The sequence below is a fragment of the Chenopodium album genome, chromosome 20 (assembly GCF_948465745.1).
Source record: "Chenopodium album chromosome 20, dcCheAlbu1.1, whole genome shotgun sequence".
Classification (NCBI taxonomy): Eukaryota; Viridiplantae; Streptophyta; class Magnoliopsida; order Caryophyllales; family Amaranthaceae; genus Chenopodium; species Chenopodium album.
In genome coordinates, this window is record NC_137853.1 from 4,313,407 (window position 1) to 4,327,986 (window position 14,580).

The window sequence follows — 14,580 nt, forward strand, 5'->3', positions numbered from 1 at the left end:
AGCCTACCTTACTCATTCAAGTCTTTATTCTAACTCACACTCGGACCAAGCTTTAACAAAGCTGAGGTTAATGTGGCTCAAGAATACACAAGTAGACTCATCAACTTTGCTTGGATATACAAAACCTCTAAAACAACAATACCTACTAAGCAGAAGTTTACCCGGTACTGTAAAACCGCGATGATTGCTGGTAGTTACCAGAAGAATGAAATCTAATCGCTCTAATATCAACTATCCATTGAATTTATAACGTAGTTCACTCCTAATGTTGACAGAGATACATGTACTAAACTTTTTCTATGCCTAGTTGAGAATACAGGGGATATTTTCTGAAGACAAATACCAATAAAAGTACATAAAACAGAAGTCAAACTTCATAGTATACATGAAAATTATTCAAGAGGAACAAAAACAAGGCAAAACTAATAAGACAATCGCACATTCAAAGTAAATCATGACATATCAATGAAATATGTGTAATAAAAACAAACATATTTTTCTTGATTCTGTCTGTGCTTCAATTCACCCTTCTTTTCTACACTGCAGATTCACGTCTGAGCATGTCAGACGCTAGAAACCAACACCTGTGACTGAAATGTGTGCTTGGTATGATATGACTATGAAGCATGATTGAGGCTATGGTACAAAGGGAAGTTCGACTGCAATTGTTCAAAGTACTTGATAGGAAGAATAAACTCTATACCACACTGCTCGTTCATAAGGTCTTACCTTCAAGTCACACAGCTTTTTTGCAGATCTTTTCTCATGATTGTAAGTAATTACTTCACCAGGAATTGAGAGCACAACTTCTAAATCTTCGTCATGACCCTGTACAACAGACAACACATCACACTCATAGCGCGGCAAGAAAGGATGAGGGTTGCTAGACCTACGAGCCATAATTGGAAAATCCTTCGCCAAAGCCTTTAAATCAATGAAACTCCTCAGAAACCACCCACTGTAATCTCCCTTCATCTCAAAGAGCTCCAGAAAAGACAACTCTGGTGATGCAACTACATAGTGAAGATGACCTCGAGACTCCCCAAAGTACTCACAACTAGCCAAAGGATACCCTTCCTTCAGTGGAGGCTTAGGCATATTTGTCAGAATCTCTTCCTCTACATTAAAGTACAGACCTTTTGTTGTACGTCTCATCCAATGAATTGCACCATTGCAAAACACCCCATCACTGAAATCTATGTCCCCGGGTGCAACAAAAGGCTTACCTGAGACGGCCCAAGTTTGAGTTTCACGGGAGTAAATAGATATCTGATGAAGTGGCTTTTGCAGTTCTAGCTTTTGCACACAAATGATCTTATAATAAGGTGAAGTATAAGGATCAAAGGCTAAATTAAGTGCAAAATGGTTGGTCGCAGAAACAAAATTAGGAAGTACCTCTGGGTGTTGAGTTGCCAGATTGCAGATATAATATTTTTGGGATGACTGAGAAAAACAAAGAAGCAAACCACTGCTAGATTGTATAATCTGAAGATTTAGGCTGTTAAGAAATGAAATATCTGGAACCTTGGTCTGACTTTGTGCGAGGGAGACATACTCAAATTGAGGTCTTTGTGGTGAATGTTTCGGAATCAACACAAGGCCAGATACACGAAGGTCAAGGGAGTAGAACCGAAGAAAATCATGGTCAGACATGGGAGGACACAAGGGCTCAGTTAGCTCATAATCAAATTCTGGAAGCCATAAATCAGGCAAAGAGAAGTAGAACCCGGCAGCTAACTCATCATCCCCATCAATGAACTCAGCTGGTAAGTCGATGCTCTCAGCAGAAAAGTACTCGTGATCACCACTCAAGGTCAATGGATCAAAACTGGGGTTGCTACACATCCCTATTTCCATCGCCCCTATAAAGTCAGTTGATATATTATCACAAAAAGAGTCCCAACTCTATACACTATCATATCCTAGTAAGAAATTCGATTTTGTCGAAGATATACTACGTGGAATCCTCAAAGGTTTTAGCATGTCTGTTTCATTTCTGCTTGCAATTTTTATACAAGAATAAAATAATATCAAAAGTAAGTCAGCATGAAGACCAGGCAACCAAAGAGCATACAATTAGGCAACAAACATATCATCAAGGAAAGAGCAATTCTTCCAAACATACCAAGTCAACTGTTTATACAGAAAAAAATACTGAGAAAGAGATTTAAACGGTCCATCTGCCAAGATAAAACAACAATAAAAAGGTGAAATTTAAAAAACAAAAAATGTTCTGCAATAACATGTAAGACTTTGGATGAGTGATTGCTGCAATAAGCAGCTGTCCTGCTTGGAAGGAGTCAAGCTTAAGTTTGTTCATTTTTTAAGAAATCAACAAATAATATCCAGATTGATCAGAAACATAATCAAGAGATTAATTAAGTGTGCATACCTCTCTTTATATCTTCTCTCGTCGATCAGCTAGATTCAATAGTGAAATGTGTAACACATGATGAATCACTCCACAGCTTAATATATACAGTAAAATTCAGAATTAAAGTTTCAGACATCATACAACAGCATGATTTTACCTTTCCAGTATTCCATAGGAGAGAGCATACGCATCAGCAGAAAGGATTCTTAATACTCCAGCTTGCGACTCAAGCAGCAATATTGTCATGGAACATGGAGATCTGTAGATTCTCAGCACCTGCACAATTGCTCACCTACCTGAACTGCAAGGTGTAGACAATTTTAGGCATGCCATTTATACAATGTTACAATATTTTCCTCTCCATTTATCCAACCTTAACAGCAATTTTCCATTCATATAATTTCTGGAGCTGCTTAATTGAGGTCATATATTTACTGTTCTTCATTCTCTACTGTTGTAACAAAAAGGAATCAAATGATCCATTAATCTAGTTGGATAGTGAAGAGCATCAATTAATAATCAGAATGACAGTAGAAGAGTATGATAGCCAAATGCAGGGTTAGAACTCATAATTCAGAACTGATATATAGTTGTACGAAATCAAGGAAGAAAGATGGATTATATATACTTATAAGAAAAAGGGAGATCAGAGATGTTTCATAACAAATGAAGTATATACAACAAATATTTTTTGATAGCAAAGAATGGGGTGAAACGGTGCACAGAAAAATAAATGGGGAAAGGAGGCACCAAAGATAGGCATGTGCTTGTAAATGCTCTGATAGTCTGATGTTAGAGAAGTCATCTGTCTGGAATGAGTGGAATCGGATGGGTGTCAATTGTTGCTTCATATATGTTCTTTGACAATGTTGAACACTGCATCAAGATTCAACTGCCAGCATATAGAGATACATCCAGAGAAGACCAACAATGATTACAGTATTTCATCAACACCAATAAAAGAAGCCAAAGATTTACAAGAAACAGTATCAAGAATATAAATTCAACCTAAGATTGGTCTATTCCAGAAACAAAATAAGTACATAGCATATAATATATTATAGAGATATCTGGAAAACTGACTTCACAAAGGAACAGATTTACTGATATACTCTGCATCAAATAACAGATAAAGTCTCAATATGTTCGTAGACTGAATACATTTTGTACCATATGGTTACATCACTGGCCCCAAAAATTTCATCTGGAATGAACAGGTAATTATTAATCTTAAGATTCCTAATTACGACATCACCAGGAACTGAAAACACTATTTCCACACCTTCATCCCTTCCTGCAAGATTAACGTACAGCACGTCACATTGAAGCAGTGTGAACATAGGATGCTGCAAAAAGTTCCTAAGCATAGCTGGAATTTTAGCAATCATCACAGTGGGGTTAACCTGAATCTTCAAGTCCCATCCAGAATAGTCCTCCTTCATCTGGTAGAACTCATATTCATTTAGTATAGCACGCGAAACAGCATAAAGTAGGCACCCTTGGGATTTCCCAAAGTATTTAAATTTGAATTCTGAATCCTCATGCCTTGGAGTCTGTGGCATTTCTTTTAGTATACCTGTCTTCAAGTCAAGATATGCTCCACTAGATTTGCTCTTCAGCCAATGAATTGAACCATTGCAAAAGACACCGTCATTAAACTCTAACTTGTTAGGTGCAACAACAGCCTCTTGAAAGAGACTCCATAGGCGAGTTTCAGATGAATAGATTGCAATTTGGTGAAATAACTGCCGACTACTTAGCTTTTGCACACAAACAACCTTGTAATCAGGTGAAGTGAAGGGATCAAAAGCCAAATCAAGTGTGTATTCTTTTTCCATGTATGGACAGTGAGGAAGGACTCTTAATCTAAATAATGAGGGATTGCACACATAATGTGACAGCCCAAATCGACAAAGCAATAGTCCATTGCAAGACTGTAGGATTTGGAAGCCTTTGGAATTAAGAAAGGCAACAAATGGAGTTACCTCAAATGTATTCTTCTTGAATGAAAGAAAATGAATTTTAGGATGTTGAGCAGTTTGTCTAGGAACCAAATACAGCCCAGACAAAGAGGGAGGATAAAGAAGGTTGTGCCTTGAGATAAATTTTCGATTTGAGATGATTGAGAGCCACAACTTTGATACCTGTAGACATGGAGCAAGAGAAGTTGCAGACAGATGACTAAAGATCTCGGTCACTAAGTCCTCATTTTCTGCAACCTCTTCAGCTGATGTTGGTTCAGACTGAGGGTCAGTAATTGGCTCCTCCATCATTCAAAATATTTGGAACCTGTGAATTTTATCAACTTTCATACAGACAAATCCCAAAGCACCTCCATCAGATTCAATAAACTATTGTTTTTCTACTTAAGATGAGGATACTTTGGAACAATAGGATGAAGAAGCCAAATTCTACAAGCCAAAATCATTTTCATATCTCAAGGATAGTAGTAAGCTTTCATTTTAAAAATATAAAAATAGAAAACTTGGTCAATTTATCAGCCAATATCAATATCTTATCTTTATTCTATTGAGGAGGTGTGGAGAGAACCAAAGAATTTATAAAATGTTTAGAAAATTTTGAAGGAGCTTGAAAATTAGGTTGCTTAATTGCTTTGCTATCTTTATTAAAAATTATCTCTAAACCTTCCACTTGTTCATGAAATGTCAAAAGATCTTTCTTTTTCATAAATCTGTCAAGAAACTTAAAAATAGCAAAGATAATGGCCAACAATGATCATATCAAACAAAAGAAGAAGTCTTAAAATTGAAAATTCTATAGGCTGAAAAGATTTTATCATATCAAAGTTAGCTCCCAAAATAGAATATCAACATTAAATCAATCATAGTTTTCCTATCAAAAACTCAATTAGTATATCTGATCTTTGTAACAGAAACTTGCAGCCAACAGTATAAGATTAACTCTACTTACCACTAAAAGTGTGAGCGCCATACAATCCCAAACCTTAACTTGATGCAGTGAAGAGTCAAGACTAAGAAAATAGCAATAAGCCAGAGGTTTGTTTCCGCTTTTGGGGGTATGTCAACATCAATAAGGATCAAGACTAACAAAATAGCAATAGTACACTGTCTTACCTTTTCCAGGAACAACACTATGGTTGTACCAAGGATCCTACCCAAACCTCCAACTCGGAAGTACTCAATGGGCGGCCCATCAAGGAATATTTCATATTACACCTTATTTGCCACACCATGTGTAGTTTTTAGGTTACAAGACAACAGTAAGGCCAAGGCAAGATAATAGCATTTTCAAAAGAAATTTTTACAAATATAGCTGGATGATATGTACAAGAATACATATATGCAGAAGGTCAAGATGTCTTTAAAGGACTCACAATGAACCTGGAGATTGTGTTTCAGAAAAGAAAATACTCCTGCAATAGTATAATCTTACAGGTATACTTCCTACTTAATATTCAACAAGCAGAAAAACATAAGACAACCGTTATTCCTACAAAAAAGATATACACGAAATTTTATTCTCCTTATTCTCAATGAAGATAGCCACTGTAGTAGCAGAAATTCGAAAAGGATACAGCACAAATTTTTAGAGCTTCCTAAGGACACCAAGGAGGCATCTATCTAGACCCTTATGAGATTTTTCCACAGACTAAGCTAGCTAATGGCATCCTCTACTTATAATATTTTTGCATGATAGAAATCTAAAAACCTGATTTCACAAAAGAGGCATGCAGATGTTTATCGACATAGTCTGCATCAAACAACTGATAATGTCTCAAAATATTCATAGACTAAATAGGTTTTGTACCATATGGTTACATCAGAGGGACGGAATACTTTATCTTGGACTACTGAAACATTTTTCTTCTCAAGATTGAAAAATATGACTTCACCTGGCACTGACAAAACAATTTCCATGTCTTCATTGTCCCTAGCATGATAAATGCACAACACGTCACATTCCAACTCTGAGAACAAATAAGGATGACGCCCAAAGTTCCTAGCCATAACTGGAAATTTAGCAATTAACACATTGAGATTAACCCGAAACTTCAATTCCCATCCAGAATAATCTTCCTTCATCTGATATAACTCATAATGGTTAAAAAGAGGACGTGAGATAACATAAAACAAGTATCCTTGGGACTTTCCAAAATACTTGAATTTGTATTCTGACTCCTCTTCTCGCCTGGGAGGCAATGGCATTTCTCTAAGTATCTCTGTCTTCAAGTCAATATATGCTCCACTAGATTTGCTTGTTAGCCAATGAATTGCGCCATTGCAAAAGACACCATCCTTAAAGTCTAACTCATTAGGTGCATAAACAGGCTCTTGAGAGAGACTCCATAGACGAGTTTTGGAGGAATAGATTGCAATTCGGTAATTTGACGGCTGACTACCTACCTTTTTCACACAAACAACCTTATAATTTGGCGAAATGAGAGGATCAAAAGCCAAGTGAAGAGTGTAATCTTTTTCTGCATATGAACAGCTGGGAAGGACTCTTAATTGACATGTTGAGGGATTGCACACATAATGTGACAGCCCCAGTTGACAGAGCAATAGTCCATTGCAAGAATGTAGGATTTGAAAACCTTTGGCATTAAGAAAAGCAGCAAATGGAAGAGTAAAAAATTTACTCTTTTTGAGAGAGAGAAAACGAACTTCAGGATGTTGAGCAGTTTGTCTAGGAATCAAGAACAGGCCAGACAGGGAGGGGGGATAAAGAAGGTTGTGCCTTGAAACAAATGTTTGATTTGAAATGAATGAGAGCCACCACTTTGATACCCGTAGACATGGAGCAAGAGAAGTTGCAGATAAATGAATGAAAATTTCTGTTGCTAGATCCTCATTTCCTGCAACTTTTTCAGCTGATGTTGGTTCAAACTCATGATCAGTAATTGGCTGCTCCATCTTGCAGGGATTTTAAAATTTGTGGAGTTTTTTTTACTTTCATATAAAGAATTCCCAGACCACCTTTAATATTAAACCACTTAAGTCTTGGCCCTTCTACTTAAGATGAGGACAAATTGGAACAGGAAGAAGTCAAATTCTACGGAGAGTAATATGCTTTCTGTTTATTCTAAAATGTGGTCAATACATCAGCCAAGACCAATTCTTTATTTCTTAACTTGGGTAGTTGGGTTGCTTTGATAAACGCTTGAAGTCACTGCTAAATAACATTCTATGACAATGTCCCCTGTCTAATTACTAAAAAAAATTCTCCAAACATACCACTTCTTCATGAAATGGTCAATCATCTTCCTTTTCATAAACTAAGATTTAGTAAATCTCACCTTGCCACCAAAATTTGAGCCAACGGTACAAAGGCAACTATACGAAGAGTGCGAGCACAGCTGCACAGGTAAGGCCAGTCCCAACTCCCAAGCCCAAGCTCAAGCCCAAGCTGAAAAGTAGAACATTGTCTGACCTATTCAAGGCCAACGCTGCAGTTTTGAAGTATGGGTCCCACACCAACATCCAACTGAGAGAGATGTAGTTAGTTGGCAGCCTATTTAGGTAGACTTCACATTGCTCCATAATCTCAGTAGTAGGCGCTTGATAAATCAGAAAAGAAGCAGATAGCAACTAGCTGATGCAAAATAAAATTTCCTTCTTGCCAATATTATGTGGAGTGATCAGCTGATGAGACAAAACTAATGACAAGGGAAGGCAAAAGCATCTTCCAAAAAACTCAATTGAAAAAATGGTAGTTTAATGATCTATACTAAATCAGCAAGTCTATTACAAGTAATGATGCCATTGCCAATTTTCCATAGCTAGCTAACTTAGTAAAGTCTCGCGTATGGTACCAACTACCAAGGATATACATGTGCATCAATGCCCTTTGGGGTTCTATATACACCAAAAACTATTTTAATTTTAACTCTTAAGTTCAAGCTCAGCCCCTTGAAACAAGTCTATGGCACTATGCAATTCTCCTAAAATAGCATCAGACCCAAGAAAACATTAAGGGGGAAACACTCTCCATTACTTTTCAAATTACCAAACAACCCCCTAAAATGCTACAATCATATCGACATTGAAAGATGGGGAGGATTGTGATAAGCTCTAAAACTAAAGGTGATTTAGTTACCCTTCGTAATGACTATTGCAGTATTGCTCACGATTATAGGATGGAACCTCACTCGACTTATGTTGTTGCTCACTTGACAACCAACAAATGCATATCCTGATACCACATATATGTAGGCAATCTTACTCATGACTAACTAACACCAAATGTCAACAAATGCATATCCTGATACCACATATATGTAGGCAATACTCAATACTCATGTCCAACTAACACCAAATGTGAATTTGGATCAACCAAAACTACAAATTAAACTGTATTAACCAACTAATTTATTCTAATCACCCTAATTAGCAATTGTGAAATTGAGGGCATGGAAGATAAAAAATCAAAACTTCCCTTTTTTTTTTTTTGCTGAATATTGATAGAAAACATAACCCATTACATCAAATTTAAAATTCTCTCTCTTCTCCAATAATCTTTTCTTACCCTTCCTAAATTTCGAAAGAACGATTTAGGTTTAGGGATTACTGGGGTTAATCACTATTTAAAAATCATAATAAACTTATAATGCACTACACTAGAAAAATTATTGATCAATAAATGACAATAATAGTAAAATTGCTGCAAATATATATACATATAAAAAAAGCATGTAATTAAGTAATTGAGGACATACAAAGGAAGAAAGGTAGCAAAAGAAGCGCAGACATTTCCAATCTTCCGGATAGCTCTCTGTTCTCGGCATTAATCCGTCGTCTGCAACAATATGATTTTAGAGGTCTTATTTTGGTTTAATTGTTTAAATATGGTGGTGGGGTTAAGTCGTGTCGTATCGAGTCGAGTAGGTGTGAGTTTGTGTGTTTTATGGCCAATTAAGTCAGGGTTAAAGCTTAGCCCTCCAAGTAAACAATTATGTATGAGTTGTGTCACATTGAAATTTTTTGAATGATGGCTCGTCCAAGCTAATACGGACATAAATAAAACTCTGATTTATGGGGCTATGAAATTATAGTACATATTCTACTACCCGATAAATATTAATAACCAGTTAATACAAGAATTTCTGAAAAATACTGAGTATGACATAAAGTAGATACGCATCACAAAGATCAAAATGGTCTACATAGATAACTCGTATATCAACAGTATAAAATGATGACATCATTGTGATTGAACATGTGCTTTTCAATGAAATAACACTCATAATGTGTGTTTAGAGTTGAATTGTTAGTCAAAATCATTATGTGTCACCAAATAGGATTCTAGTAAAGTACCTAGCATAAGTCCAGCTTATATGTGACTAGGAACATCAGATAGCTAGCAAAGATGCTAACGTCCTAACACGAAAAGATGGAGATGAAACAGTGGGTCCATATAAGACCTTAAGGTGACATAATAGTGTAATACTAATAGTTTTTCAGTATAGCAATGTATAAAATTATCAAAACATCCGAAATAATTAAAATAAATTACTAACCTAAATTACTCCGGCTTAAAGTAGAGGAGAATGTTCAATGATATCATAGGAACAAGGGTCGATAAAATAACCGATTCAACAAGAACTTTTTATCATATACATTGCTTTTACTAGCAAATTAGTAAGTTCACACAATAAAAGACAAGTGCATTACAATTCACCCAATAAGCATAACTTAGGGCATTTCCATGAGTACCAAAAAAAAAAAAGAAGAAGAAAAAAAGCCAAATTTCCCACCAAATATTTAGGCATTTTCCTCTAAAAAGAGAAAACAAAAGAAAAGGATAATAATAACTTAAGCATAACTGTCAGAGGCTGGAACGGGGGTATATGACTCAATAAAGATGTCACCATATACAAGCCCAGCAAGCCCACCTCCAATAAGTGGGCCGACCCAATAGATCCAGCTTTGAGAAAGGTCACCACTAACAATAGCTGGGCCGAATGATCGGGCCGGGTTCATTGATCCACCACTGAATGGGCCTGCAGCAAGGATGTTGGCCCCAACAATGAATCCAATTGCAATTGGTGCAATTATTCCGATTTGGCCCTTCTTTGGGTCAGCAGCTGTGGCGTAGACGGTGTAGACTAGTGCAAAGGTGATCACAATTTCCATCACAATGCCTTCAATTGCGTTCATTCCTGAGGCTACTCCATGGGCTGGAATGCTCTGTTTTCAAAATTACAATATCCAACTTTGTTACTCCTTCCGTTTCATGAAAAATTCGTACTAATTTGACTTTTACTTTTGTTAATATCATATTACGTATAAAATAATACTTGTATCAACTTTTCATAATCTATATTTGATTACAACTACTCCAATAAATAGAATATCTCATCTCAAATCGCCAAAAGAATGATATAGGGTTTAAGAACATAATGTTCACACTTTGTACTTTTATTAACAATGATGTAATTTTTTTATTAGTGAAAAAGTTAAGTGTCCTAACAACATACACATAACTCTCGATGTACATTGTTCATGTACGATTAGTGATCACAATACTTTATCTAGCTTTTAGGTGGGCAAGGTTAAGCAATAAAATTTGATCTACAAATCTTATTTATTAAGATATTGTTATCTTCTTATTAATATCAAACCAGACTAGGTCAGACCAAATTATATAAACTAACGAATCAGACCAGATATGAAATTTGTACCTTAACAAAATTTCAAAAATTCAAATCAAAACACTTAAAAAGGTGAAGAGAACAAAGTCGTATAACTCCCTAGCAAGCTAGTAGGAAGATTTGATAGAGAGAAAAAGAAGCTGACCATGCCATTGGTGGTGAATTGGAGGAGAAGGCAAGCAACAACAGAGCCAAGGACTTGGGCAACCCAGTAGAAGAAGCCAGTAAGAAGGGTGATATGTCCACCAATAGCCAATCCAAAGGTGACAGCTGGATTCAAATGTCCACCTGAAACATTGGCTGCCATGGCAACACCAACAAATAGGGCAAATGCATGAGCCACTGCTACTGCTACTAGCCCTGCTGGGTCTAATGCTCCTCCTTCTGTCACCTTGCCTGCACATTATTCATAATTCATAAACATAAGATTCAGTCTTGTATTATTATGACTTCGTTGTGATACATGATTTTGTCGTGAATTTTTACAATCTAACCATTCGTAATAAAGGATTATTACGATGCATGGGTAGCGAAACCCTTGTTATGTTTTTACCTCCAAAATATTTCCTTTAAGAACAAGTGTTACTTATGACTTCGTAAGTTTAGACCTTAGTTTGTTGTCTTCTGTAAAAAATATATCAGTTTAAAAAGTTTAACCTATAAAAATAAGTTTCAACCTATAAATTTAAAAAAAAAAAAAAAAATTATGTTGTCAGTAAAAATAAGGTGAAGAGAACAGGTTCTTGTAAACAAAAATTCTTCATGCGTAGTAGAAATCTTTTAAATTCGAACATAGTAAAAACTCATTAATGAAATAAATAGCCTAAGAAAAAAGGTACAAGTAGTAGACTTACTGAAAGCAATTGCGGATCCTACTCCAGCAAAAACAAAGAGTAGGGTGGCAATAAATTCAGCTACATAACACCTGATTGAAGCAAGACTAAAAGAGTCACCAAAGTTACCAAATGCCAACTTCACCATTTTTGCACAAAACACTAATTAATTTAAAGGGCTTATTTACTTAGTTAATTAGCTCTAAGTTGTATATTGTGATGATGAATAGATGAATTTCTACTGTTTATATATGCCCTTGATCCATGTGGCACCGTCCAACGGCCCCACGTAATGACCTGGCACTCTTTAATTAGTCGCCGGCCTACCGCCCTTAATTTTGATTATAGAGCATTATGAGGCGCATAATCTTGTATTTTCTCCCTTAAACTAGCCTTGCTTACCTAATCTCAAAACACAAAACAATAGTAGAATATTATGAACTTTAATATAGAACTTTGGTGTATATTTCTAATGTTGGTCCGTTGGAATATCCATGTCACAAACAAAGAATGTTGTTTATTTTAATCTTAAAAAAGCTGTAACACTTATCCATAATCTTAAATTAAGCTCTAAACTTTGTTGTGGACTAGGCAAATGGCAATAAAAGATGAAGAAGAATCTAATCATATGATGGAGTGGTTTATCTTCAAGTAATTTTTTATGTTACAATTAGGTGGACTTTTGGACATGAAATAACGACTTTCATTATTACTTACTCCTATTATATAGTTAGTGGTGATGAACGTACGTATATATTGTTAGTTTGTTGTTCATAGTGATCATGAGAAGGTAGCCTCATGGTAGCTATTTCCATCCCCGGCCCTAGGGCTTGCCTCGGGCTCGATCCTCACCAACTACAAGGATGTGAGATCGAGGCTAGGGTAACCCATCATGAATATCATATACCACGTAAAAGAATAATGTCATTTATAGAGTCCATACACGGAGCTTGATGTAGAGTTGCATAAATATTGATTGGATTTAAATGAATCATAGTATGTGAATTCAATTCAAACATTATCAGACTTCGATTAAATATGTTGCAACGTGATTCCATCCAATTCAAAAAAATTCACCTATCGAGTTTTAATTTTCTCCCTAAAAGTTTGAGATCAACCATATGCTACCCCATTAATTTTTTGTTAGGATATTAAGATATGGCAGGTCCAAATCACTAATTTGAATTAAATTTATGAAATTTAGAATTTTTCAGATCAAATAATTTGCATATAATATAATGTGATGGTTATGTTGCTCATGTAAGCTTTTGCTAATAAGGTTGTGAAGTTGATATAATTTACGGCCTGTTTTCTTCAACTTAATTTCAGTTTAGTTCAGTTCAACTTCAATCAGTTCAGTTCAATTCCTAGTTTCCTTCTCTCATGAACAATTCAATTTAGCTCTATTCAATTCAGTTCAACTCCAATCAGTTCGGTTCAATTTAGTTCAGTTCAGCTTAGTTCAGTAAATCAGAACATGTCCTTAGTTAAATGATTACTTTCAAAGAGTTCGTTATTGATATATTTATGCTTTGTTCTTTTCAAATTAGGGCCTGTTCACGTTTACTGAACTGAGCTGAACTAAACTTAACTGAACTGATTGGAGCTGAACTGAACTGAACTGAACTGATTGGAGCTGAACTGAACTGATTGGAGCTGAACTGAACTGAACTGAACTGATTGGAGCTGAACTGAACTGAACTGAATTGAGCTGAAATGAATATTTTATGAGAGAAGGAAATTAAGAGCCGAACTGAACTGATTGGAGCTGAACTGAACTGAACTGATTGGAGCTGAACTGAACTAAACTGAATTGAAATTAAGTAAATGTGAACAGGCCCTTAGAGTAATATATCGACATATAAAATTACATATTACTAGAATACCACATATATCGACATATAAAATAATTACAAATTACTCATTGTACAATTTTTTATTTTATTTTTTGTACGAAAAACAAAAAGAATGCAAGTATTACTGCTTCAATTGTTTGAAACTAATTTTTTTTTTCTTATTCTTTAGCATCTCTATATAACCTTTTATGTTTCTATATTTGCTATGTTGTTTTATTATATAATTATTGATCCCACTATTTAACTTACAAACACCTACCAACTACGACACTAGGTTCTCATTTAGTCCACTACCCCCTCACTAACTTAGTAATTAACATAACAACAACATTTTATTCAATTATTTGGAATAGAAATGTAGGAGCTTTACGAGGCTTGTGGTTGCCCAAGCGATTGTCTATCCAAAATAAGATATCTTTTTTCATAACCAATTTTCCTTTATATATAAGGACTATATTCAATTAAATTAAACAAGAGTTACATAAATATATACTCCGGGCCTGTTCACATTTACTGAACTGAGCTGAACTGAACTGAACTGATTGGAGCTGAACTAAACTGAATTGAATGGAGTTGAACTGAATTGAATATTTTATGAGAGAGAGAAATTAGGAGCTGAACTGAACTAAACTGAACTGAACTGATTAGAGCTGAACTGAACTGAACTGAACTGAACTGATTGGAGCTGAGCTGAACTGAACTTAAGTAAATGTGAACAGGCCCTTCCTCTGTTAACTATTATTTGCAACAAAGGGGGTGTTTGCGGACTCCTAGACAAAATTTGTTTGTGAGTGTAAAATGGAGAGAGAAAAAGTTGGGTGCATGTGATGAAGAGAGAGATAGAGAGAAATGATGACCTATAAAGGAAAGAAAACATTTGTTGCA

At 35.5% G+C, this 14,580-nt stretch overlaps 4 protein-coding genes across 4 annotated transcripts; all 4 read right to left on the bottom strand.

Annotated features, from left to right (window-relative positions):
• Positions 1-356: 356 nt before the first annotated feature.
• LOC145599103 (F-box protein At5g07610-like) lies at positions 357-2,781 on the bottom strand. Its single transcript, XM_081655514.1, has one exon. The coding sequence runs from the start codon at positions 1,855-1,857 to the stop codon at positions 670-672; it is 1,188 nt and encodes a 395-aa protein (XP_081511640.1). The 5' UTR covers positions 1,858-2,781; the 3' UTR covers positions 357-669.
• A 408-nt stretch (positions 2,782-3,189) lies between these two features.
• On the bottom strand, positions 3,190-4,838 carry LOC145599343 (F-box protein At5g07610-like). Its single transcript, XM_081655739.1, has 2 exons — positions 3,778-4,838; positions 3,190-3,668 (listed from the first exon to the last, which is right to left on the bottom strand). The coding sequence occupies exons 1-2, from the start codon at positions 4,645-4,647 to the stop codon at positions 3,645-3,647; spliced, it is 894 nt and encodes a 297-aa protein (XP_081511865.1). The 5' UTR covers positions 4,648-4,838; the 3' UTR covers positions 3,190-3,644.
• Positions 4,839-6,111: 1,273 nt separating this feature from the next.
• On the bottom strand, positions 6,112-7,269 carry LOC145599226 (F-box protein At5g07610-like). Its single transcript, XM_081655629.1, has one exon. It carries the CDS (start codon positions 7,267-7,269, stop codon positions 6,112-6,114), a length of 1,158 nt encoding a protein of 385 aa, XP_081511755.1.
• Positions 7,270-10,114: 2,845 nt separating this feature from the next.
• On the bottom strand, positions 10,115-11,987 carry LOC145596597 (putative aquaporin TIP-type). Its single transcript, XM_081652789.1, has 3 exons — positions 11,861-11,987; positions 11,152-11,402; positions 10,115-10,542 (listed from the first exon to the last, which is right to left on the bottom strand). Exons 1-3 carry the CDS (start codon positions 11,985-11,987, stop codon positions 10,168-10,170), a joined length of 753 nt encoding a protein of 250 aa, XP_081508915.1. The 3' UTR covers positions 10,115-10,167.
• Between the last annotated feature and the right edge of the window lie 2,593 nt (positions 11,988-14,580).